At 46.8% G+C, this 26788-nt stretch overlaps 1 protein-coding gene across 2 annotated transcripts; it reads left to right on the top strand.

Moving 5' to 3' along the window:
* Positions 1-869: 869 nt before the first annotated feature.
* Positions 870-26697, top strand: LOC101674467 (zinc finger protein 862). Of its 2 annotated transcripts, XR_006608496.1 has the most exons (5): positions 870-1710; positions 9781-9892; positions 11815-11919; positions 13845-14541; positions 26593-26697. XR_006608496.1 is itself a non-coding variant. In XM_045086415.1 (4 exons), exons 2-4 carry the CDS (start codon positions 9832-9834, stop codon positions 14438-14440), a joined length of 762 nt encoding a protein of 253 aa, XP_044942350.1. In that variant the 5' UTR covers positions 870-1710; positions 9781-9831; the 3' UTR covers positions 14441-14679. The 2 variants fall into 2 exon arrangements, 1 of the variants encoding a protein (XP_044942350.1); XM_045086415.1 differs by lacking the exon at positions 26593-26697 and having other exon boundaries at positions 13845-14679.
* Positions 26698-26788: the final 91 nt, after the last annotated feature.

Here is a 26788-nt window from a genome sequence, read left to right as displayed (position 1 = left end):
CAAGACCAAGATGCCAGCATGGCTGAGTTCTGGTCAGGACTCTCTTCCTGCCATACGGACAGCTATCGTCTCACTATTTCCTCCCACGGCAGAGCGACAGCAAGCTCTCTGGTTTTCTCTTCTCACAAGGACACTAATCCCATCTCCATCCTCATGATCTCATCTAAACCTAATTACCTCCCAAAGGCCCCCCCCCCATCTAAATACCTTCACATAGGGGCTACATACAAATTTGGGGGTCCACAATTCCATCCATAGCGCTTCACCTCGCTAACGCCTACCCCTTAATTCATTTCAGGAGCCACTTCCTCAGGAGATGCTTGACTAACTATCCCGTATACTCCCACCACCACAGCGCTTGTGTCTTTATTTTAGTTATGTGTTTCTGGTCTGTTTCCCCGATAGACTATAAGCTCCTCGAAGGCAAAGTTTTGTTTCATTCAGCTTTGCATTCCCAAACCTTGCACAGTGCCTGGCATGTGGTAGGCAAGCAATGATGTTTTTTGAATGAATATTCAAGGGAAAAAAAAAAAAAAAAAGCATCTCACTCCTATGTTAAATAAAATCTGAAACCTTCAAGGCTGACACTGGCCCTAAAAGTGCGAGGAAAACAGACGCAAGGACAGGCACTGTCATTGCCCAGGGAGGACGGTGTGCCCTCCGGGCCGGGTCTGGGAGAGCGTGGCGCGGGAGCTACCTGAGAACTGCGCTCCAGCCAGGTGGGAAGAGCAGCGAGCGAGCTGCTCGGCGTCCAATCAGGGCCTCGCGTTTCGGGAGCCAATAGCGGTTTGAGAGCCGCTTAAGCAGGCCGGACTACGCTTCCCGTGATGCCCCGCCGCCTGCGCCCGGCGGCTGCCGTAAAGCGGTTCGCTCCGTACGGCGCTAGTCCCCGCCGCTCGCCTCCCTGGGCCCCGGGAGCTTTACCGCTCCCCCGACGAGGAAGATCCCTTGCCCGGCCGTGCGCGCTCTCCGTCCGGGGGCCCCGGTCCCCAAGGTGGTCGCGACGGCGGCATTCACAGGCCTGGCCGCGGGGGGAGGGGGCGGACTGGAGGCAGTGGCGGGGTCAGCACCGGCCAGCGCAAGCGGGGCCCTGGAGCCCAGGGAGTCGGGGAAGGGAGGCCTGGAAGGGCCCTGGGGCCGCCCTCTCCCCTCCGGTAGATGCCTGACCTGGGCTCCCGCGAGACGGGCGGTGCGGGCGGAGTCCCCCGCAGATGAGCCAGCCCTGCAGGGAAGCACTCGCCCGCTCGCCCGCCGCCTCTTCCTCCGCACCCGGACGGCCTTTTCCCCACGGGTGCCGCACGGAGGACCGACCGCGCTGGCTCCGAGCCCCGAGCGGCCTCCTTGGCCCCCTCCCCCTCCCGCTGGCCGAGCTGCCCTCTGCCCAGGGCCCGCTCGGCTGATGCGGGGGTGGGTGACCCGCGCAGTGTAAAGGTGCTTCCTGTTTTCCCACTCCTCCGTCGGGACTTTGGAAGAGGCCCTGCGTGTTTTAAGGCTGGTTAAGACGTAGCGGAAGCCAAGGGGCAGGGATTAGCCCTGACTACATGGATCCCCCTAACCAGGAAATGCCCAAGAAGAAAAAGAGAAGGCATCTGGCATATTTCCGGCCCACTTAAAGTTGCTAGCCTACCTCCTCCTTGTAGCATCGCCCGGAAGCATCTTCCATAAACGTCCTTCAGGCTTGGGGCAGGAGGCTGTGAGTTGGAACAAAAGGTGGGAGAAAGTGCTTGACGGTAGAGTTAAGGGGGTTTGACAGGACTGCTAGAGCTCAGAGGCAGTGTCAAAAGACCCCTTGGTTGTAGGCATTTGACTGGGAGACAGTGGCAGCCTTTTGGGACTAAGATCTTTCTGGATGTCCTTTGCTGCCTCTTGCCAGTTCTTGAGGATTGCTTCTTTGGCAGGGAGGGAATTCCTTCCACATTATTTTCAAGTGTGTATTGAGTCTCTCTTTTAAAAAGAAAAAAAAAAAAAAGGTTGATAAATACGTTATCAGTGGTTTATCGTGAGGAAGGTGGCAGGATACAGGATGAACATGAAGTGACCACATTTCCCAAGGAGTTCTCCCCCAGATTTGACTTCAGGAACTAGGACAAGCCTGGAAGGATCGTCCCATAGACAAAAGAGAGAAAGGATAATAAGGTTATTTTCACGCTGTAGCTTCTCCTGAAAAGGCTGGGAAGGACTGAGTTAACAAAAGAAGTTGCTCTTTGCTTAAGCCTCTCTTCCAGACTCCCTCCCCTTACAAGCGGCAGTGATGCATTTAACAGTTGAAACAAAGTAAACAGTCTAAGACAAATAAAGCTCAATGGAAACTAAGTAAAGAAAGATCGAAGGTGAACTCTGTGCCAGCCTCGTGTTAAGCACTATAGGGGATATCAAAGAACTAAAGGAAATGGCTCTTACTCTCAGGTAATATCCCCTGATGAGTTCCAGTTAATCCTAGTTTGGGGAGCAAAATGTAATTTCAATTGGCATTGAAGATTGGAATTAGTAACTTGAGGTTGATGTCAAGCAGTTTCATTTAGTTGTAGGCTTTCTTAGCTTTTGTTACCACATTTTATTTTATTTTTTGTTTTTGAGAGAGAGCAAGCGGGAAAGGGGCAAAGGCAGAGGGAGAGAGAGAATCTTAAACAGGCTTCATGGGCAGAGCCTGATGCAGGGCTCAACCTCAGGACCCTGAGATCATGACCTGAGCTGAAATCAAGAGTCGGTCGCTTAATTGACTGAGCTACCCAGGCTCCCCTAGGCTTTCTTGGCTTTTAATGGGAGAAGAGAGAAATGCAAACATTTGGAAGGTAGGGAAGAGATTTGATGTCTGTTTAGCCCCAACTGCTAATTGAAAACACTGGGGACTGGAACTTTTCACTCTTGATTCTAATCTTGATTGCAAGGTGTCTCAAAAAGTGCTCACCCTTCCCAAGTGCATCAGTTTTCTAACCTGGGAAACGAGAAGGTTATCCAAAGATGAAATAAAGTGATTGAAAAACAAAGTGGCAGGTTAGATATCTTGCAAATGAGTGGCAACAACTAGGCTGGATGGAATGTCTTATTCTAAGACATTCTTATTCTAAGAATAAGACTTATTCTAAGTCCCCTTGTGAGGATGTATGTCCATGTTTGGCTCCAGCCTGGAAGACTGGGGCTCCACTGGAGGTAGTAGCTTGGTCTATTATTAGTATCTTCCTTTGTTGCTGTTTTGTGGTATTTATTAACTAAAAGCAGTCTTGACCTAGGACTGGGTGTGGAGTATATTGCTTGCCATTGGCAGAATAGTGGTTAGAAGTCCAAAGATTTGCTCCCATTACTCTATCCCATCATCCTGCTTTATTTTCTTGCCAACCCTTAGTACTATATAAAATTCTCACATTTATGTATTCACATTATGCTGACTTTACTGTTTGCTGTATGCCCAGCTAGGACAGTGGAGCTGCACCTGGCATTTCATAAGTTCTCGGTATTTTTGGAATGAATGACTCATAAAGTAGCATCATTCCGGGAGCCCTTCTGCTTACAGGGTGTGATGCTCTGAAGAACACCACAGTCTGACACCTCCTGTACCCTCTGGGAGACATTTGATTTGGGGGCTGCCAAATGGGAGTATTTATTGTGTATATATTTACTACCTCAGCATTTCTGGTTCCTACTCCCTCTGTCTTTTCCATCGAAGTGCTCATTCGGATCTCATTTTTCTCTGGACCCAGTTCTATCATTGCACTGTGTCACTGATGCCTGTCACCTCCTGCTAGATTTTAATCTCCTTTAAAATAGTGGTTTTGTTTTCCATGTCTTAGGATCACTGTGCACCAAGCACATACAAAACAAACAATAAATGTATATTGAATGAAGTAATTAAGTGCCTGTGAAAAACTTACTGCATAGTGTGTGTGTGTGTGTGTGTGTGTGTGTGTGTGTGTGTGTTGGGGGAGTGGGTGATGGTGAAGGAATTTTATAAAATAAGCCAATCAGCATAGGCTTCCTGAATACCTCCAGCTCCATGAGGGATGCAAAGTCTTCCTTGCTCAGGGGAAGGAGAAATGCTAAGAGTAGGTGGTTAGGAAATTCCTCCCGAAAGAGACAGAATGTGAATAGGAACCTGATGGGCGGGTAGACTAAGTAGGTAGGAAGAAATAGGCAGAGTCGGGGAATCTAAAGGTTGGGTTTGTAGAGGGAAGAAAGGTGCAAGATATGTTCAGTGATTGCAGTTACACTAATCTGTCTGCAGTGGAGATTCCAGGTCTGGCTGAAGTTAGGAAGGTGAGTTAGGCTCAGATGGAGGGAACCTGGTGCTGGGCTGAGCCGGAATTCTGCCCTATAGACAGTGGGAACCACTAAAATAGAATAGTCAGGGACACTCTTTGCTTTATATGTAAGATAAGAAATTGCTCTTATTCAAGATTTGTGTTTCCTTTACATTGAGGTCACTTGGAATCAGAAGGCTCTTGCCACAATATTGGTTAAAAGAGAAATCCCGGAGTTAGGGCAGTCACTCTTGTTGGGAAGACACTTCTTTATTGTCTAAGCATTCAGTCCTAGCCGTACTCTTTGTCCTTGTGGAAGCTACCGCTAAAGTGATGGGTCCCTTGGCTTTCATGATAAGCCCACCTGTTACCTCAGGAAGAGAGGGGGAGGTGAGCAGGAATAGGGAGCCTGCTTGTCCTTGGTCACAAGTTTAACCTGTCCCAGTCGGAACAGCTTGCTTGCTAGTCCTGGGGTACAGTAATCATCCCGGGATCTGCCTTCAGCATAATTTCAAATGTTCTCTCCCCACCTTCCCCATGCTGGCTCTCCTTAGCGCATTTCGTATGTCTACCCCTTTCCTGTCCGACTGCCTTGTTTAGTGGAGCCCATCTTCCAGCAGAATTTTGGAAATATAATCATATTTTGCCTTGGAAGACTCTCTGAGAGCAAATAGTTATTTAAAACACATACATCTGGGGCACCTGGGTGGCTCAGTGGGTTAAGCCTCTGCCTTCAGCTCAGGTCATGATCTCAGGGTCTGGGATTGAGCCCTCCATCGGGCTCTCTGCTCTGCGGGGAGCCTGCTTCCTGCCCCCCTCTCTCTCTGCCTGCCTCTGCCTACTTGTGATCTCACTCTGTCAAATAAATAAATAAAATCTTTTTTAAAAAAACCATATACATTTGGCAGGACAGTTCTATTCTTTTTTTTTTTAAGATTTTTATTTATTTATTTGACAGAGATCACAAGTAAGCAGAGAGACAGGCAGAGAGAGGAGGAAGCAGGCTCCCTGCTGAGCACCCAGGACCGTGGGACCATGACCTGAGCCGAAGGCAGAGCTCTAAACCACTGAGCCAGCCAGGCGCCCCAGGACCGTTCTATTCTTAAAAAATGTTATTATTGGGATGTAGTTGCCACACAATATTGTATTTGTGGCAGGTGTACAATGTAGTGATTGGAAAATTCTTTACATTATTCAGTGCTCATTGCAAATGTCACCATCTCCCACCACACAACATCATTAAATATTTTTGCCTGTATTCGCCATTCTGTATTGTTCATTCCCATGTCTTATTTGTTGTATTACTGGAAGTTTGTACTCTTAATCACTCTCACTTATTTCTCCCACCACCATCTCTCCATCCCTCTGGCAACCATCAGTTTGTTCTCTGTGTTTATGAGTCTGTTTCAGTTTTTTAATTTGTATTGTTTCTTAGATTCCACCTATAAGCTAAGTCATATTCTCTGTCTTTTTTCACTTAGCATAATACCCTCTGGGTCCATCCGTGTTGTCACAAATGACAAGGTCTCATTCTTTTTCATGCCTGAGAAATGTGTGTGTGTGTGTGTGTGTGTGTGTGTGTATGTATAATTTTTTGTTTGTTTGCTTATGGTTTCCTTCACCACTTTAATTTTGGTATGGTCCCAATAGTTATTTTTGCTTTTAATTCCCTTTCCTGAGGAGATGTCTGTAAATATATTGCTAAGGTTGATGCCCAATTACTGCCTATGCTTCGTCTTGGGAGTTTTATATGATTTCAGTTCTCACATTGAGGTCTTTCATCCATTTTGAAGTTTTTTGTGTATGATGAAAGAAAGTGGCCCAATATCAATCTTTTGCGTGTAGTTTTCCAGTTTTCCCAGCACCATTTATTCAAAAGTCTGTCTTTTACCCCCTGCATATAATTGCCTTCTTTGTCGTAAGTTAATTGACCATATATGAGAAGATTCATTGCTGGGCTGTCTATCCTGTTCTATTGATCTATGTGTCTGTTTTTGTGCCAGTAGCATACTGTTTAGATTACTGTAGTTTTGTAGTATATCTTGAAATCTGGGATTGTGTTACCTCTAACTTTAGTCTTTTTTCTCAAGATTGCTTTGGCTATTCCAGGTCTTTGTGGTTCCATACAAATTTTAGCATTATTTGTTTTAGTTCTGTGAAAAGTGCTGTTGGTTTTTTCATATGGATTACACTGAATCTGTAGATTGCTTTGGGTAATATGGACATTTTAATGATATTCTTTCAATCCATGAGCATGGTATGTCTTTCCATTTGTGTGTGTGTGTTCTTCATTTCTTTCATCAATGTCATATAGTTTTCTATTCCTATATATTTTATTCTTTTTGTTTTGATTTTAAATGGAGTTTTTATAATTTCTCTTTCTGCTACTTTGTTAGTGTAGAGAAATGCAACAGATTTCTGTATATTAATTTTGTATCCTGCAACTTCACAGAAGTCATTTATTAGTTCTAATAGCTTTTTGGTGGAGTCTTTAGGGTTTTCTGTGTGTAGTGTCACATCATCTGCAAATATTGACAGCTTTATTTCTTCCTTGCCAATTTGGGTGCCTTTTATTTCTTTTCTTGTCTGATTGCTGCAGCTAGGACTTCCACTGCTACGGTGAAAAACAGTGGTGAATGTGGAGATCCTTGTCTTGTTTCTGATCTTACAGGAAAAGCTTTCAGTTTTTCATCACTGAGTGTGATGTCAACTGGCTTTTTCATATATGGCCTTTGTTATGTTGAGGTGTGTTTCCTTAAACCTACTTTGTTGAGAGTTTTTATCATGAATGTATGTTTATCCTGTCAAATGCTTTTAATACATCTATTCAGGAGATATGACTTTTATCCTTCCTTTTGTTAATGTGATGTATCACATTGATTGATTTGTGAATATTTAACCATCCTTGTATTTCTGGAGTAAATCCCACTTGATTGTGCTGAATGATGCTTTTAATGTATTGTTGAATTCGGTTTGCTAATACTGGGGATTTTTGCCTGTGTTGATCAGGGATATTGGCCTGTAGTTCTCTTTGTTTGTGGTGTCTTTGTTTGATTTTGATTATGCTGGTTTCACAGAATGAGTTGAGAGGTTTTCCTCCCTTTTCTATTTTTTTTTAGAATTTTGAGAAGAATAGATATTAACTCTTCTTTAGGTGATTGGTAGAATTCACCTGTGAAGCCATTCTGGTCCTAGATTTTTGGTTTTGGGGAGTTTTTTGATTACCAAACAAATTTCATTGCTAGTACTGAGTCTGTTCAGATTTTCTAGTTCTTCCTGATTCAGTTTTGGAAGATTGCATATTTCTAGGAATTTATCCATTTCTTCTAGGTTGTTCAATTGTTGACATTTATTTTTTCATAAAATGAATAAGTAAGAGAAAATATTCCCTTATAATCCTTTCTATTTCTGTGGTATCCATTGTTACTTCTCCTCTTTCACTTCTGATTTTATTTATTTGAGTCCTGTCTATTTTTTTCTTGAGTTTGGCTGAAGGTTTATCAGTTTTGTTTATTTTTTCAAAGAATCAACTCTTGGTTTCATTGATTCTTCCTTTTTTTTTTTTTTTTTTTTTTTTGCCTCTTTCATTTATTTCCACTCTGGTCTTAATAATTTTGTTTCTTTGGGCCTTGTTTGTTCTTCTTTTTCTAATTCCTTTAGGTGTAATGTTAGATTGTTTGAGATTTTTCTTGTTTCTTTAGGTAGTCCTGTATTGCTATAAATTTCCTCCTTAGACTAATTTTGCTGTGTCCCAAAAATTTTGGATCATTGTGTTTCCAAACCACTTTTGTTTTTACTATTCATTCAGACATATTCATAGACAGAAGATGGGAAGGTTATACACCAAATGTCAATAGTAATTCTTTTTTTTTAGTAAGGGGATTGTGGGTGATCTTAAAACATTTTTTCTGCTCACTGTCTAAGTTTTCTGCAGTGAACATGTATTGACTTATAAGAAAAGTACTCCTTATTTTTGTAAGCATGCAACTCAACAGTGAGCGGTAGGAATTATCTGTATTGTTTTTCTCAAGAAGCTTCTATTGTTAAATTTAAAATAGATATTTCATGTGCTTGAAATCTGACTGTAAAGTTACAGGACAGTTTTAGAACAAATATGCTAGAGCTTGTCATAGATGGAAATGCATGTGTCCCTTTCACAGTTGTCACTCTGGAAGGACTTCTGTTTACCCCAAAATACTGTTTCCCAAGATGTTGTTTTGCTTTGGCAAAATTTATTTTTTGTTAGTAATTTTATATATTACACTAGGTGATAAATGTTCGTGATATGAAATTAAAAGGATAAACAGGCAATGTGCTCTGACTATTTCCTTTTCTGGTTCTTTCTTTTATAATGGTTTGTTGCATGGCTGCAGTGGCTTACCTCTCTGAGGCTATGATAATAGTTTTATTTTTGTAAAGTTTTCTTCTCCAAGCCTCATGCTCATTTCCTCAGTTCCTACCAGCCTCCTACCCCTGCAACTGTCTGTTTTTGGTCTCTTTAGCCCTGTGAGATCCTTTCCTTGCATGTCGGGTAGTCCTGCTGTTAGCTAACACTAATAGTCGGAATCCCAAATTCTAACCAAAGCTCTGAGTGCACAGAAGGGGGCTTGTCAGTGCAGAGCTGTGCAGGGGAATCTGGACAGGCATCTGTTGAAGAATAGCATCCTCTCACCCCCTTCTCATTGTCTGAGCCTTACTTACTGCCTTTACTCCTAGACTGGAGGTTCTTGGTGCTGTAGATTCTGAGCCTTTTTTGTGTTTTCTGGTATAAATTGGGGGTTTCTCAATTATTGTTCTGCTGGGTGAGGATTTGATTTTCTTGGATCAGCTCAGTTATTACTTTTTCAGTTTCCAAAATTGTATTACTTTTGTCCCCTTATTTTCTTTCCCATCCTATTGGGGGTTTTGCTTTGGATTGTTTTGGTGGGAAGGGTGTCCGTTAAATTCACAAGGAGGATGTAAAATTCAGTGTAATTATTTGATCTGCCATCTTACTCTAGTACTTCCCGAAATATTTTCTGACCCCCATACTCTTTTTTGGCAGAATGGAACCACTTTACAAGCCCCATGGGATATAGTTTTCCACTCCAACCCTTTCCCTGTCTTAATCACTGATTTTATTGACAGACAGCTCTGAATGGCTTTCAGCTCTTTCTAGGAATCAGATACATCCTCCTTACCAGGTTCAAGATTTTGCACAAGACTGTGCCATAAGTTGTTGCTGAGGCCCTGGCTGAGAACTGCTGGGTACTGGGGCGGGCAAAGAGCATGTAGGGAAAAGATAATGGAACTCTGGAGTTGGCTCTCTTAATGACTCCTGTTTCAGTGTGTAGCCCTTCCTAGAAGAGAGTCTCATTCCTGCTGTGATTTGGACCCAGGAGGTGAGAGTAGTGGGGTGTTGCTCTTACATGGAGATGGACAATGCCCCTCTCCCGATCTGTTAGGTTTCCAGAGTACAGGTGCCCTCAGGTGGTCATGAACTCAGGTGTGAAAGGCAAATTTAAGCAGGAAGTTGGTGCTTAGTTGGTGTCATTTTCCCCTCCAGGCTCCTGTGACATTTGATGACATCACTGTATACTTGCTTCAGGAGGAGTGGATGCTGCTGAGTCAGCAACAGAAGGATATCTGTGGTTCGGAAAAGCTGGTGGCTCCACTAGGTATGGGCTTCTGTTCGCTTCCCTACCACCTGAGTCTAGATCAGCATTCCAGACTGTATCCAACTATGATACACTTGAGAATTTTCTGGACTCCTACCATTTTTTTCAGATCTGTTTACATTATTCATCTGCTCAGTCCCATATGTAACTTAACTGCGTGTGGAGTCATGTCCCACCCTTTCTCTTCTCCCCTTCGATTGGGCAAGAGAAGTGGGGGAAGTCATGCCTGTCCAGGCTGGACCTCAGCATATCACAGTGTGCAGGTGGGAAGCCCCACCTGTGGTCCGTGCAGCCACAGGGTGGATTTTGTGTCAGGCACCCTGACACATAGGGCCCTGGAGGTCGTGAGTGGTGGTCAAAAGAGCATCATCTGGCCTGTGGGAATGTGCTCTCAGTCCCAGCCTCCACCACGTGACACTGGTGTGCCTTCCACCAAACCCTTTCACTTTTCTTTTCTTTTTTTTTTTTTTAAGATTTTATTTATTTATTTAGAGAGAGCCCAGAAGGAGAGGGAGAGAGAGAACCTCCAGCCGACTCTGCGCTGAACACAGAGTCTGATGCCAGGCTTGATCCCACAACCCCGAGATCATGAGCTGAGCCGAAACAGAGTCAGATGCTTAACCAACTGAACCACCCGGGCTCCCCAAACCCTCTCTTATAAGCCTTGGTTTCCTTCAGAGAACTGTCATAGAGGCTCACTGAGATGAAAACAACTTCAAACTTGGTGCCCGTATAGAGATTTTTCATCTTTTCTGTATTCTGAATGTCGTTTCTCTGTGGATAGACTTTCGGTACCATGGACAGAGGCGATCGTTGTTCAGCCTGTGGGTACAACATATGTACATATGTACAACATATGTACCTCGATGGCCACCTGCCGTTCCTGTCCAAGGCTAGTGGGAGCAACAGTCTCAGCTCTCTGTGGGTTGAGGGATTGCAACTGGCTTGGGTCTTCTCCCATGCCTGCCAACACCAGTTTGGAAACTTCTGATTCTTTTAAACCAGAAGTTGCAGAGTAGCAGCTCATGGGCCTTTTTTGGCTTTTATCACTTTGTTGGTTTCTTTACAATATTTAAAAATTTTGGGGGGGGGGATGGGGCACCTGGGCGGCTCAGTCGGTTAAGTGTCTGCCTTTGTCTCAGGTCATGATCCCAGGGTCCTGGGACAGAGCCCTGCATCAGGCTCTCTGCTCAGCGGGGAGCCTGCTTTTCCCTGTGCCTCTACTTCTCTTTCTCTGTCTCTCATGAATAAATAAATAAAATCTTAAAAAAAATTTTTTAAGTCTATTTAAGTAATCTCTACACCTAACGTGGGACTTGAACTCACAACCCCTAGATCAAAAGCCACACTCTCTACCAACTAAGCCAGCCAGGAGCCTGGTCTCTATAATATTTAATAAGTTGTCAATATTTCACCAGTGGGAGCTTTCACATGGAATTATGATTTCTGGTTTTTCTTGAAAAGTGGGACAGTCTGGCAGTGCTGACACTGTGTTGCCCATGGTGGCCTCCCCCTGGTGAGGGAGCAGCAGCCGCCCCCTAACACAGGTCACCGCAGCCTCCTCATCTGGCCTGTTTCATCAGCTATGTTATCAATCTGACCCCTCTCAGCATTTCGGTTTATGAGCCTCAGTGAAAATCAGTATGAAATCAGTAGTTTTCATACCTTTTCATCCTCAAAAGGGGCACAGGTCCTTGCTTGTGCTCTCCATTGCATTCAGATCCCCATGCTTTTAGGGCCCTCATGGGTATTCGAGTTTCTGTCTGAGTTTCCAAACCACTATGCTAAGGCATTGAGATTCCCATCCATGTCCCTGACCAATTATCTCAAGTGTGGAGAGGATGTCCCAGGTGGACCTTTCCTTCATATTGAGATGACGTGGATCCAAGACTTCATAAGGGGCTTCTCTGTTCCCAACTCAGGACCAACTGTTGCCAACCCAGAGCTGTTCTATAAGTTTGAGCAAAGGCCAGAGCCATGGCCAGGCAGTGTAAGGGACCAGAGGAGTGTCCCAAGCCAGCACCCAGGTGAGTGTGGATCCGCATGGGAGGAGGGCTGCTAGCTGGGGAGGAGCAGAAAGATGGGCACCAGGACCCCTGTCTTGGCTCACACTTGGCTTCTCCCTGTTCTCTGCCAACTTATACATGAATGCTGTCCTTCCCCAGCAATGCTGCCCCCTTATTGGAAATATGCATACCACCCCCAATATCATTCTCTGAATTTTCCATCTCACTTCATTTTATTCCTCCTGAGAGTATATGTTGATTTATAACTCTCTATGCTAGTTCCACGAAGGCATGACTTTGTCGTGTTGACCCCTGTAGTCCCAGTGCTGAGACCAATGCCTGTCACAGAGCAGTTACACAATAAATAACCACTGGATGAATGAACAGATGTCTGCCAAGTTTTAGGGATTTACCTTGGCTTTTCTCTGAGAAGCCTGTCCTCTTGATGGACAGGCCAGATGACATCTGGTCACTGGATGGGATAGTTGGGTGCAGCAGCCCCCACTACAGGAGAGAAGGGAGGCCAACAAGCTCTTAGAGGAGCTGGCTCACAGGCACCTGCTCTCCCCTGGGATCTGTCTCAGGGGATCACAGGGAGCCCAGGACTTCAGAGACACTAACTGACTTTGTTTTCCAAGGCATGGCTTTATAAAAAAACATTTTATTTATTTATTTGACAAAGAGGGTGGAGAAGGAGAGCACAAGCAGGGGGAATAGCAGGCAGAGGGAGAGGGAGAAGTAGGCTTTCTGCCAAGCAGGGAGCCTTATGTGGGGCTCCCTCCCAGGATCCAGGGTTCATGACCTGAGCCGAAGGCAGATGCTTAACCAACTGTGCCATGCAGGTGTCCCCAATGCTTGGCTCTTAATTTTGACTCTGCTTTCTCTTTATTAGCCACTTTGTGCTCCTGGGTTGGCTACAATTGTATAGATTGGTCTGTTGGCCTGGACTGAAAAGCCTTGAGTCCTTGGCCACTGGGCATCTGCACTTGATGCATAAGAAGTTGCTGCATAAGAAATGGCTGTGGAGGGGTTTAAAGCTGCCTAAGCTGTGTTTCATATAAGGAGTGAATAAAGAAACTTCTAGTTTAGCTTGAAAGAAAAATCTTAGTGAGTTCATGAATGTTGTTTCCTCTTTGGAAGGGCTGTGGTGTGAGAGAGGACTTGAGTCTCTCTAGGGGACTGAGGTAGCGACCCTGAGTGGAAGTAACTCAGAAGTGGATCACAGGGGCGCCTGGGTGGCTCAGTGGGTTAAAGCCTCTGCCTTCAGCTCAGGTCATGATCCCAGCGTCCTGGGATCGAGCTCCGCATCGGGCTCTCTGTTCAGCAGGGAGCCTGCTTCCCCCCACCTCTCTCTGCCTGCTTCTCTGCCTACTTGTGATCTCTATCTGATAAATAAATAAAATCTTTTAAAAAAAAAAAGTAGATCACAGCTTAAGGCAAACTTGGGACCAAGCGCATCTACCCAGGAGGTAGGTCATCCCCTTACCCAAAAGACACAGGCCAAGTGCAAATGCCTGTCTGGTAGGGTTCCTAGAGAAGGGCATTCCTGCTGAGGACAGAATTCCAGTATTTGGCTTTAATTATCTTCTTTAGCCAACATTTTATTAAATTCAGTGTTCCTATCCATAAATAAGTTGGAACTCCTGAAGACGGTGCCACTGTCTTAGGTTGCTGAGATGAAACTACAGGGATCTCTTTCTGGCCAGGTTATCTGCCCTTTAAACTTCAAACAGGGGGAGATGCTTAAAGCTCATTTGATTGTCTTCTGTGTCAGGTCCAGTGGGCCTGGGGAGCTGGGGGTCTGAGAGAAGAGAATTCCAAGTACAGCCTGGGCCACTCTTGCGTGATTTCCAGCTCTTGTATTGCTACACCGAGAGGCCTGTGAGGTACAGTGACCCTAACTATAGGATTTCCGAGCAAATTCCATTGGTCTCTTTTCTCTAAAGGGAAAAACAAGATGGGCCGCATGGAAGAAAGGGACTCACGAAGTCCAGCAGGAGAAGCCAGACGGGACCTGCCCCCACAGAAGAAAGCCTGCCTTTCCCACTTCATCACTGAGCATGGCACCACTGAGGTAGACTGTGCAGAAAGAAGCAAAAAACCCTTGAAACCCCACTCTATCCAGAAGTCTTGGTTTACGCAGTTCCCATGGTTGGTCATGAATGAGGAGCAGACGGCTCTCTTTTGCTCTGCCTGCCGAGAATATCCATCTGTCAGGGACAAACGGTCAAGATTGATAGAAGGTTATACAGGACCATTCAAGGTGGAGACTCTCAAATACCACGCCAAGAGCAAAGTTCACCTGTTCTGTGTCAATGCCTTTGCAGCACGGGACCCCATCTGCGCAGTCCGTTTCCAGAGTGTCCGAGAGGAATGTGGAGATGTCCTGGCCAGCCCAGAGCACCTCTTCACGGCAAAGTACCCCATACTGTACTCCCCGGGGGCTCTGGAAGCCTCTGATAACATGGCCCAGCTCCTGCCAGCACAGGGGCTGAACTGGAGGACCCCGGGGGGAATGGAGCAGTTCCTACACTGTATCTAGACTGCATTCCCGAGTTGAGGCAAAAAGAAATTGCTGATGATGCCCACAGCTCCTCAAAGGTCAACATTTTGCACGATGACACTGCTGAACCCTGTGGCCAGGTAATGTGTTTGTAACGATTGCTGTGTCTCAAGGGGGAAAGATTCCATGCTAGCAGCAACAGGTATCACAAGACAATGACGGAAAATTAATAGTCATATCTGCTGTGAACATTATAACATTCCATACACTAACATGCTTAGGAGGCACTAGGTGTGGTTTTGGGTGCTTAACTAGTGTTATCTCATTTATTTAAAGGTTTTCTTGTTTATTTTAGAGAGTGAGAGAGTACGCATGGGGGGAGAAGCAGAGGGAGAAGGAGAGAGAGAATCTCAAGCAGACTCCACACTGAGCGTGGAGGCCGATGCGGGGCTGGATCTCACCAGTCTGAGATCAGGACCTGAGCCGAAACCTGCACTTAACAACCGAGCCACCCAGGTGCTCCATGTTATCTCATTTATTTAAGACCACAGCCCTATTATTTTCATCTCCTTTTGCAGATAACAAAACATAATTAGTGGGACAAAACATTCCAGCTTCTGATAAAAAGGAAACCTCTAAGTTCAAGACAATAATCTTTATCCAGAATCCCAAACAGTCACAGAACTCAGTAAATAATACACGAGCACAAAACCCCAGAGCTCTTAAATAATTTCTAAAATGTTTTCGACTTTAACTTAAGAATCACGCAGCGCTGTTAAACACTGCAGTTCCCTCACACAAGCTGTTTTATGTGATGATTCCGATGCTGCTCTGAGGCCCACGGAGCAAGTCCGATTGAACTGGGCTTGTCGGGAGGTCACAGAGCATCCAAGGGACGGATGTGGCCAGAGCCCGAGGGCTCAGGGGCGCCTGAGCCTGGGCGTGGCCACAGACGGCACCGCCCCCACCCTGCGCGTGCGCACAGCTGACCGGAAGCTCTCGCGCTCACCTCGCGGGTACCTCATTCTTTGCAAAGTTGGCTGTGAGGAACCTCTGTGAACTGCAGTTTTGTGTAACGAAACTTCACCGTTTCTGAACTATTTCATGCAAGCGGGATTTTACTAGAAACCATTCTGAGTGCCTCTCCGGGATCCCCGTGAGAAAAGCCTAGCTGTTCGTACATCATAAGGGCCCAGCTCAGGTTAGGAAGCTTGGATTTTTCCGGAATCTAGAAAAGTGAAGCAGCTCATTTCTCTTCCCGTTCATGTTCCTTCTACTTTTCAGTGTTAGAACCTGCTGAGTAGGTCTGACCGTTTGTGATTTGAACTCCTTGAGGAACAAGGCGTGCGTCCGCCGGTCACCGGTCACCGAATATAAGCGCCTTCCGTCCGGCATGTCTCCCAGCGGGGGGTCGCGGCCGCGGCTAGAGGCGCAGGGTCGCCGCGGTGGTCACGGCGGGGTGCGGGGCTGCGGTTTTCAGCCCCGGCATCCATCTCGCCGGCCATCATCCATGCTCCACCGAACCCGTGTTCACTTACCTCCTCCGCCCAGATGAACCCAAGCACAGCAAGGGCTCACTTTCGGGGGGGGGCGGGGGGCTAGCAGGTTTTCAGGAGGGACAGACACTTGAGTAAGAAACTCTGAATAACACGAGCTCGGTAACGGGAGTTCAGAAAAGTGCCCTGGGGCTGCTGGGAAGGGTGATTCCATTTTGCTGGGCATGGGGGGGGGGGAGGTGTCAGGAAAGTCTTTACAGCGCACAACATGTTTGAACGGAGTCAAAGGACAGGACAGGTGACAGGAGAAGGAAGGCCATCCGGACATGACAGACGAAGGGACAGCATGACCAGAGGCGTGGAGGCACCTCTCCTTCTGCACCAGGCCTGCTGCCTCGTGCCTGGGGGTCAGCAAGGGTCAGTGGGCTCAGCCGAGGGGTCACTAGAGGGGGCTCTGCAGAAAGAGGAACATGATGGTGCTGGTTACCTTCTCAGAAGAGTGCTCTCTCTCGAATCTGCCTCCCGGTCTCTTTGCCTCCTGTATACGGGGTTCAGGGTTCAGGGTTCTCGGGGGCATCAGGAGGGAAAGACAGCTTTTCATCTTAGAAAGCTCTCATTTACGTACTAGCATGTCTGATGACAGCAACCTTCCGGAAGAGGCTGCTGTACGTGACCCAGGAATACAGCAGCCATCCGCACTGTGGCTTCTACAGGAAAGGACCTAAGAATATTTGTGATTTCATTGATGTCCTAGCCCTCGGTCTCTACTGCCCTTTCATGCGCAGCTAAGATATGGATTATGTTCTGCACATTCCTGACCCGTATGCTTGTTTTTTATCATTGTTCATCATTTTTAAATGGCTCCCCAAACATTCAGAAATGATGTAACTGGTTTCTTTTATGATGATAGAGGTATTGTCATCATGCCCTCAGTCCAGGGCACTCGTACGAAGTACATCTTCAAAGAGCATCACTATCCCTGTTTAAAAGCAGTGAGAATGGGGATGCCTGAGTGGCTCAGTTGGTTAGGCTGCTGCCTTCGGCTCGGGTCATGATCCCGGGGTCCTGGGATCGAGTCCCGCATTGGGCTCCTTGCTTGACGGGGAGCCTGCTTCTCTCGCTGCCTCTGCCTGCCACTCTGCCTGCTTGTGTGTACTCTCTCTCTCTCTCTCTCTCTCTGACAAATAAATAAATAAAATCGGTGGCAATGAAGGGAAATTCATTTTTGAGAAGTGCACACTCACTTAAAGTAAGTTGGCTTTTCCTTGAAAGGAATGTGCAGTAGTGATGCGCCTTGCCCTCGGGACCCGTGGAACGTGGCGGGTGACTGGTGTGGAGCACGGGGCATCTCTGGACGCTGGGCTGGCCGTGCTCCATGTAAGCACTGGTCAGTTTCTCTTTAACTGACATGAGTGAGGAATGGGGAAAACTTTGCTCCCTGGGGGAGATCAGGGATGGTTCGGTCTGGGTTAGGTTCTGTTTGGATGAACGATAAGTATCATCAGAGGAAGGGCAATGAACTTTGCGTGAGGGTTGCAGCAGGAGTCAGGAAGGCTTTGTAGAGAAAGGGGGCTGTCCTAGTCAGTTACCTGGGGGACTGAAACAGGTGCAGAAGTCTAGAAACAGAGCTGTGTGTGCGACCCCTTTTTGTGACTTTAATTAGGTCTCTAGCAACTATCCTTTAATTGCTGTCTGATTTGGACACTTTTCATGTGTGAGGTATAAAACTTTAAGGAGCCTTCAGAATATAACTGGGGACAGGGCACTTGGGTGGCTCAGTGGGTTAAGCCTCTACCTTTGGCTCAGGTCATGATCCCAGGATCCTGGGATCGAGTCCCCCTCGGGCTCTCTGCTCAGCAGGGAGCCAGTTTCCTCCTCTCTCTCTCTGCCTGCCTCTCTGCCCACTTGTGATCTCTGTCAAATAAATAAATAAAATCTTTTTGAAAATGCAAGAATATAACTGGGGACAAACAAAAATGATTTTTATGGTTAAAAATGACCTTTTGAAGGGCGTTGAGCTGATCACTGGGAGGCAAAACAGAGTTGAAATACAGTGCAGGTGCTCTTTTGCGTTGGCGAGTGTTTTTTCTCCCATGCTTCATCCTCCCGTGACAACCACTTCAAGAGTTGAGAATCAAATAGTATTTGGTACTTTTAATTATTATTATTATTATTATTTTATGAATAGAACTTCTCCTTGGAGGGAACTTAAATTTTGAAAAAGGAAGCCCCATCATGATTTTCAGAGCCAAGAAAAGTTCTGTTGGCCTTTGAACCAAATCTTCTGTCCATTTTTAACATTTCTTATATTTTGTCTTGAAATACTATGGTCTGCTTATACTGGGTGTTTGGGAGGCTTCTGTGTCTTTCTTTTAGTCTTATGTCTGGAAATCGTAACAGCGCCTTGTGCTGGTTCCTGAGTACATGCCTCGTGTGGGTCCTGTGTTGTGTCTCCTGTCTATATCCTCTCTAATCCTTAAACCAGTCCTCCCAGGCGGGTGGTAGTCGTCTTTACAGGTGAGACCTGGGAATCCCAGCCATGTAGCCGGAAAACAGAGAGACTGAATTTCTTCCTAGTCTGTGTGTTGCGTGTGCCTTACGCTCCCGCTCGTGGGTGTTTATTGCCGGCTGGACTCCCATCTCTTTCCGTTTCAAGATTTGCACAAATCATGTTGTTAATATAATAATAATAATAATAATAATACTCCAGGTATAAGATGAGATTAAGACTTCAAAGAGTATCAGAGTTTTCTAGTCTCGGCTCCCACCCCCAGATCCCCCCGCAGGAGGCTGCTCGTTTGCCCTGCCCTCTCACACCTTCCGGACGGGTCACCGTCAGCTTCCTCCCTCTGCCAGAACTGGCTGGAGCAAGGGGACTGGCTGCGCCTGGTGATCAGGTGATCAGCTCGTGCTGCTACAGCTTAGCAGGTGGGGCTCCGGTGGTGGCGGTCACCGGTCATCGCGCTGTTGATTTCCTGTTGCTCGTCTCTGCTGAGGAAACCCAGCTAATGTGTCCATTGTTCTGGTTAGGGTTGACAACTAGTAGATTCGTTCTTTTAGATTTTATAATTATTTTACCTGTTCTTAAAAAGACAGTCTCAACTTGATATAGTCAGACTTAGTATTACTTTCTGTCAGATGTTTGGCAGTTAAGTTGCGTAGACGGAAGCTTTTCAACAGATGGAGTGTTTGCAGGGCGAGTCCGCTCACCTGTCACCCCGTCCTTGGCCTCAACAGCTGTCTTTCCAATAGGACTGAACATGTAGAGGACAGTCACTTTGTTTATGGAGAAAAGAAGAGGCGTGTGTTTTGTTTTTAATGCTTTCCTACTTCAGCCTTTTCTAAAGTAGACTTGCTTATTGGAGCTATTTAATTTATCATGCTACAGAGTTTCCAATTGTTCTTTTATTTCTGTACTTTAAATTCTGGTTTCAGACTTTGGTCATATTTGATGACGTCTCTCGCTTTCCTCCAGAAAGAGAACTCAATGAGATTCCATTGTTAAGAAATTAATATTGGGGGGGCACCTGGGTGGCTCAGTGGGTTAAAGCCTCTGCCTTCGGCTCAGGTCATGATCCCACGGTCCTGGGTGCTCAGCAGGGAGCCTGCTTCCCTTCCTCTCTCTCTGCCTGCCTCTCTGCCTACTTGTGATCTCTGTAAATAAATAAATACAATCTTTAAAAAAAAAAAAAAAGAAACCAATATTGGTTGGTAACACATTGGCAAAGTAGACATGCCAATATGGGGACTTTGTGGAATCCCTTGTTTTTATTAGTAAAGGTGTCATCATCTGCTATGTGGCAGGTCATACACTTCAGGTGGGCCGGACCAGGCCTTTTCTATAGGTGAGGTCATCAGCTACAGCTAGACCTCACGGAGCAGGGGCCAGAAGTCACACCTCTAGGGAGAAACCAAAACCAAGTGAGCAGGCCCTCAGTGAGAGATGAGCTGGGGTTCAAATGGCTCATAAGATGTGTCGGAGGCCCCTGCTGCGTGGTGGGCCATGCGATGGCCCCCACATGGGGGCGCTGCAGGAACTAGGAGAGAACCAAGGCAGGGTGCCCGGGCAACTGTCTCCCAGTGCTTCATGGGTGTGGCCTGCCAACCTTGGGATGGCGTGAGCCTGGAAGGGTTAGAAGTCTGCGTGTATTTTTATGGACTTTTATGGAATAGGTGTGTGTGTGTGTGTGTGTGTGTGTGTACGTATATGCGCCCTTGCTATAGTCAGGTCCCCTTTGCCATTTTTCCATTACTAAGACTTAAAAAAAATTGTTTGAAATTTCCCTCTGTCTCACTTGTTCTGAAGGGAGCAGAAAGGAAAGGTTTGGGGCAACATTTTAGCCACAGCTTCCAAGAAGTCCAGTTGGGGCCCACTATTCCCCAGGGCCAGCGTGGTGATGCGGGGGCAGGCAGAGGGGACCAGTCCCGAAGGAAAATATAAATGAAGTGCACAGATTCGGGGATAGTCAGTGTCCTGTATGTTTCCAGTTACTTACAAGTATTTCTTCATAATTACTTTTTTTTTTAATCTGCATAGTTCTAACAAGACTTAACCCAAGTCCCACCTTTCTGTGTTGCTGGGTCCTCCTCCCCAGAGGCTCTTAGCTGCTTCCTCAGTAACATGCCTCATGATTTCTAAGAAATACACACAGACGTTATTTTCAAAAGAGTGAACCTCAGAGAACGCACTCAGAAGACCGCTCTATTCTTCCCGATCACTACTTGCCTGGGTCAGCTCTGTGCGGCTTTTTTTTCCTCACCCTTTGGGTTGTCAGAAGAAAATTCCAGGAGCTTTACTTGATATGAATATCACAGGGAGCAAGAAAGGAGCTGTTCACGAACAGGGAGACTTCAAGCCCAAGGTGGTTAAGAGTGTGGCTGTCAGCCTTTAAAGCTCAGGTTTTAAACTATGTCCGGGGGAGTTGTTTTGTTTTTGTTTTTGTTTTTTTATTGTAATTGGTTACTAGAAATTTACATTCTTTCTGGGGTAGTAGCACTGTGGAAGTTTTCTTGTGCATAGTGACTGGCTTGGAAGTTGTAGTAAGTCACACTGTCATGAAGAAAGCTTCAGTTTCCTTTAAAACCAGTGTCCCTGTATAGGCGAAATGAGGGTGGTTTAAGATTTGATGATGAGTGTTCGGTCTGGGGCTCTATTCAAACTGTGGCCTCCATTCTGGTTTCTCTTGAGCAGGTGACTTCAGTTGCCATACAGTAAATGATCACAAATCCAGTGGCTAGATATCTGACTCATTTAGAACCTTACCATTCTGGAGGTCAGAAGTCCAGATGGGCTCAGCTGGGTTCTCTGCTTAGGGTCTCACATGGCCAAAGTCAGGGTGTCCATCAGACTGGCCCGGCGGCTCTGGGAAGAATCACTGCCAGCCGCATTCGGGTCATTGGCAGAATTCAGTTCCTTTCAGTTGTAGGACTGAGGTCCCCGTTTGCTGGCTGGCTTTCCCCAGGCAGCATTCTCAGCTCCTACAGGCCGCTCTCTCGTCCCCTCCACATGGGCCGGCAGCCGTGTGTCAATCACTGCTAGTGCTCTGAAGATCCACCTGGCTCTGCTTTTCGAGGGCTGATGTGGTTGGCGGAAGTCACCCAGATAGCCTCTCTTTGGCCACGTAACGTCACATAATCACGGGTGTGGTGTCAGGGCACACGTTCCAGCCCGACCGTAAGGAGCGGGGGTGAGGAAAGGCTGGGGTCTGGGAGCTCGTGTTAGAATTCTGCCCACCCCAGGGGAGAATGTCCTTTTTCTGGAGTGATGCGTGCCGAAACATTTCAGGGTAAAGTGGGCATGAAACAATTTCCTCTCAATGGTTTAGAAAAACATTGCCTCTATATTATTTATATATGATTCATTCACATACACAGAGGGGGCAAAAGGGGGGAAAGGCACAAGAACGCAAGAGCATGATAGGGCAAATGAGACAAAATGTTAATGATTGGAGTTCTTCGTATTACTATTGCAGCTTTTTAAAATTCTAAATTTTTTTTATTATTGAAACTTTTAAAAAAGATTTCTACTTATTAGTTGACAGAGAGAAAGAAAGCACGATCAGGGGGAGGGGTAGAGGGGTAGAGGAGGGAAAAAACCCAGGAGGGTAGAGGAGGGAACAATAGGCTCCTCGTGGGGCAGGGAACCCCTCGTGGAGCCCATCCAAGCACCCCGGGATCATGACCTGAGCCGAAGGCAGATGCTTTGCCGACTGAGCCACCCAGGTTCCCTATTGAAACTTTTTTAATGGGTTTTAAACGCTACAGAAATGTACACCCTCCCCCCAAATTAGGAAACAAAAGTGTAGTCTTTGTGTAGTAGTTAAAAATCTGGCCTTCAGCTAAAGCTAAAGTTTCTCTTCTCTCCCTCCTCCTGGCCCAGGTGTGGAATCTGGAATGTTCTGGTAGGAAGGAGGAGGTCCTCCTCGTCCTCCTCGTCCCCCCGGGCTGGTTCCATGAGTTCTGCTGTGTCCTGGCTGGGAACAGTGGTGGGTGAATGGGGGGCAGAGGTACACAGGAGGTTGGGACTGTGGAAAGCTCATTCTCTGGGTGAGTGTGGGTTCTCCGCATCCCCGCCATCACTCGCCGCGGTCCCCTCTACACCAGCGAGCGTCTCCTTTGGCAGTCAGCCCCACGGGGGCTCATTCTTGGGCTCCCAACAGACAGTCGGGGGGCAGAGTCCTTTGAAGTGTGAAGTGGCTCCAGGCTTCTCTTTCCCCCTGGGGCCACATCCGGACCACGGAAGACATATCCTTTCCTTCGACAGACCCTGGGAATGTAGGCTGTTCCCAACATGGCCACCACGAAGGAGCCCATCTGTCAGATTCTGCCTTCAGTCTTCTGCAAGCCTGGATTCACGAGGAGCCCCATAGGCCAGGGGACAGGACAGGATGTCATTCCTTAGGCTTAAAGTCAGGGGAAAGCAGCCCACACCACCGCTCCCCATGGTGGTGAAGGGGGCTCACGGTACAACAGACGTCTCTTTCCAGAAACATCTCTAATATCCAGCTTCCTGACCTCTTCACTTCCAGTGCTCCGACTACTTCTTTCCGTCGAGGGCTAGGGTCACAGCCCCGTGTTTCGGCCACCCTCTTATCCAAGTCAGGCCTCGGTGATCTAGCTTTTGGATGGGGGACAGTTGGCTCCTATCTTTTTAGACCTTGAGCAAAACAGGCAGACAGACTGACTCACACTTCAATTTCCTGTTGCATGTGTTTATCGCGGCTCCTGATTTGTTGATTTTACATGGATACTCGCTCTTGATTCCTACCATGGAAGGTGAAGATCCAGCCATCTACCGTTACCCCGGGCCCCCACTCTGTCCCTCCACCCTCTCAGAACGAGAACATCGCACTTTCTTTTTTTTTTTTTTTTTTTTTTTTTTAAGATTTTATTTATTTACTTGACAGAGAGAAATTACAGGTACACTGAGAGGCAGGCAGAGAGAGAGAGAGAGAAGGAAGCAGGCTCTCTGCTGAGCAGAGAGCCCGATGCGGGACTCGATCCCAGGACCCTGAGATCATGACCTGAGCCGAAGGCAGCGGCCCAACCCACTGAGCCACCCAGGCGCCCAACATCGCACTTTCTTGATGAGTTCAATGTAAATTGTTTGCCTGATTATGATTATGATTACTTATTTCTGATCAAAGTGACATATTAGGATGATTTTCCTTTGTTGGAGGATGTTATCCCCCCGAATTGAAATATTTTCTTATTTTTTACTTTGCTAGTTTTCTGTCTTCTCCACAAATTTTTTAGTATTATTTTTAATTAACATATAATGTATTATGTGCCCCAGGGGTACAGGTCTGTGAGTCATCAGGCTTACACACTTCACAGCACGCACCGTAGCCCATTCTTCTCAACGATTCTTCTCCGGCTCTCCCAGGGAGTTATAAAATTCCTCTGAAGAGTCTTTGTGCCTTGATCAGGCATCCTGCGATGGATCAACTTCCCTTTCCCTGGGGACGTCCGTTATGGAGTCCAGTCCTCCCACTCCGTCTACACTGGTTTTTCCTTAGGTCTACACAGCTGTGGCCTCACACTTCCCTTTGTCCCACTCCCGTCCCCCGGCTTCTTCCAGGTTTATATCTTCATTTCACTGGAGCTCAGCCTCCAGGAACTTCCCAAGAAAGGGCACGCGGGAGGCATGCCTTACTCTGCCCTTAGAGTTGGAAGGTTGGGCATAGAATTCTAGGTTGGAAGGAGTTTTCCTCAGTATTTCAAAAACATTGCCTTCAGGTTTTACTGGTGTTGAGGAATCTAAATGCCTTTTTATAACTAAATCTTTGAACACAGCTGATTTTTTCTACTCTGAAAGGCTCTAAGATTTAGTCCAGTGTTCTGAAGGGTTTAATAATATCGGCGACGTTTCACTTCTCGTCCTGGGCGTCTGGTGCTTCCCTTTGAAGCGAAAACGCGTTTTCCAATTTGGGGAAATGTTCTTGTAGGACTTCTTCTTATCGATTTTCTCTTTCTTTCTTCCAGAAAGTCCTGTTAGATATCAGACTTCCTAAATTGAGCCTCCGGTTTTAGTTTATTTTTTTCTCCTTCTATTTTCTGCTTCTGTCTTTTTTGTTCTACTTTCTTGGAGATTTCTCAAGTTTATTCTCTAACAATTCTGTTGAATGTTTTAATTTCTTCTGTCATATTTTAATTTAATTTAATTTATTTATTTGAGAGAGAGTGTGTGTGCTGGGGGAGGACCAGAGGGGAGGGAGAGAACTGCCAGCAGACTCCCGCTGAGCACAGAGCCCCACACAGGGCTCAATCCCATGACCCAGCAATCACAACCTGAGCCAAAACCAAGAGTCGGCAGCCTAACTGACTGAGCTACCCAGGCGCCCCTCTTCTATCTTACTTTGAACCTCAAAGCCCCTGTTGCTCCTTTTGCAATTGACTCTCAACACTTTTATATCTGGGAACATGAATTCGGCTTTTTAATTCTTTTTTTTTTTTTTTTTTTTTTAGTTCCGCTTTGTTCCCAGCAGTTTCTTAGGTCCTCTGATCCCTTTTCCTACTGATTTCATGTTAGAGGCTTGTCTTAAATAACTGTCCTGTGGCTCACCCAGGTTTCAGAGTGAAGCCTTGAGAAACCTGTCTAGCGGCTCTGCGTGGAGGCTGGGGCTCGTGAAGACGCAGATTTCCCTGCAGGTCTCACTGGAGAGCGGCAGGAGTCAGTGCCCTGTGCGCCCCTGGGGCAGCGGGGAGTGCGGAGGGGCATTTCTGTTTCTCCAAAGACGACTTGCCCCCCTGCTTGGGGTGGGCCGCCGAGCCTGGGGAGTGGCGGAGTAGGCACGCATTCTCCATCACTACAGTTCTCCCTCCAAAGCCACCCCCACTCTCACTGGTCTAGAACCTTTCTGGTTCAGTTTTTCCAGGAGCTAAACCTCCATTCTCCTCCTCGGGTGAGGGTGGGCAAAGGTGGTGGCATCCTCGGTTCCCGTGGAGTAGGTGGGAAGCCCCGGGCTGGAGTGGCGTCTGCAGACGGCGCGCTCGCCCTTCCCATCTGCTCCGGGCGCCTCCAGGCCCTGAGTCTTTCGGATACCCTGCAGTCAGACTCGCTTCTTTCTCCATGCTGACCCCTTTGCCAGCTTTTGGTGTTCAGCTCTGTTCCTTCTTCTCCTTCCCTTCTTCCAAAAATGCATTAACATTTCTTTGTATTATTTTATTTTATTTTACTTTATTTTTTAAAAAGATTTTATTGAGAGAGAAATAGTAGGCAGAGAGGCAAGCAGAGAGAGAGAGAGGAGGAAGCAGGCTCCCTGCTGAGCAGAGAGCCCGATGTGGGGCTTGATCCCAGGACCCTGGGATCATGACCTGAGCCGAAGGCAGAGGCTTTAACCCACTGAGCCACCCAGGCGCCCCCATTTCTTTGTAGTAGTAGTAGTAGTAGTAGTAGTACTACTACTACTCCTTGGCCCTCATCTTAGAGATGTTTTAAGAAGGATGCGTGTTCAGTCTACGGCTCTTTAACAATGTATGTAATTACATTTTTATAAGTGAATATACGGATACACACATGCACATGTAACAGATATAAATATATACATGCATTCCCGTGATCTGAAACCTGCGGGGTGACAGTGATGACTCTGGCCCCAGAAGCCACAGTTTGCAGTCGCTGCCATGTCCTTCCGCAGAAAGTTTATGCACACATTCACGCACATACCAAAGCACGTAAGTAGATACTGGTGGATTTTACTTTAAATCAAGAAAGCAATTTCTTTTCATACCCCTGAGAATATTTGTATCTTCAGTAAAGGGCAGTGGTTAACCCCAAGGCATGAATCTCTTCTGGTCAGATTTAAGATTCCGTGGCAGGTGTGGCCATTTTTAAGGGGTCTTTCGAGTCTCGTGTGGCTCTCCCATCCCTGCCCTCTCCTGCTGTTGCACCCCGTGTCCTCTCCAGATGCACTCAGCTGACTCCTGGCCCCCACGGCTGGCCCACGGAGCTGAGGCTGTGATTTATCCTGGCCGAGGGCTGCACCTGAATCTGACCGCCTGCTGGGTTTCAGGGCTAGACTGGCACACCAGATGGGAATGTTTTCATTGTGGCCCTGGCTGAGTAGACTTTATTACGAGATAGACTTAGAGGCTGAGCTGAACATTTCAGTTTCCACGAGTAGCTCTGGGCGGGCTACCTGACTTGATGGTTCAGAGCAGTGACGTCAGTGTGACTCTCCATCCCCGCGACAGGGCCCACCACTGCCAAACCTAACTTGATTTCAAAACTGGAACGCCGAGCTGCACCCTGGATCAGGACCCAATCGGGCCGAAGTGGGGGAAAGGTTGTCCTCCAGGTGAGTCTTGACCTACCGACTTCTGAAGGGCACATCCTGAGGCCTGTGTGGCCACGGCAAGTAACCCCTGTCCATTCGGTTGTCCCTGTCCT

This window comes from Mustela putorius, unplaced genomic scaffold, assembly GCF_011764305.1.
Source record: "Mustela putorius furo isolate JIRA1106 unplaced genomic scaffold, ASM1176430v1.1 tig00000929_pilon_pilon_pilon, whole genome shotgun sequence".
Classification (NCBI taxonomy): Eukaryota; Metazoa; Chordata; class Mammalia; order Carnivora; family Mustelidae; genus Mustela; species Mustela putorius.
The sequence above is the reverse complement of the archived record's forward strand: the minus strand, read 5'-3'. Positions and strand labels throughout refer to the sequence as shown.

Coding starts and splice junctions, on each gene's coding strand:
- LOC101674467 (XM_045086415.1), top strand. CDS start 9,832: ATGCTGCTGAGTCAGCAACAGAAGGATATCTGTGGTTCGGAAAAGCTG. Junction 9,893..11,814: donor AAAGCTGGTGGCTCCACTAG/GTATGGGCTTCT, acceptor TTCCCAACTCAG/GACCAACTGTTGCCAACCCA. Junction 11,920..13,844: donor TGTCCCAAGCCAGCACCCAG/GTGAGTGTGGAT, acceptor TTTTCTCTAAAG/GGAAAAACAAGATGGGCCGC.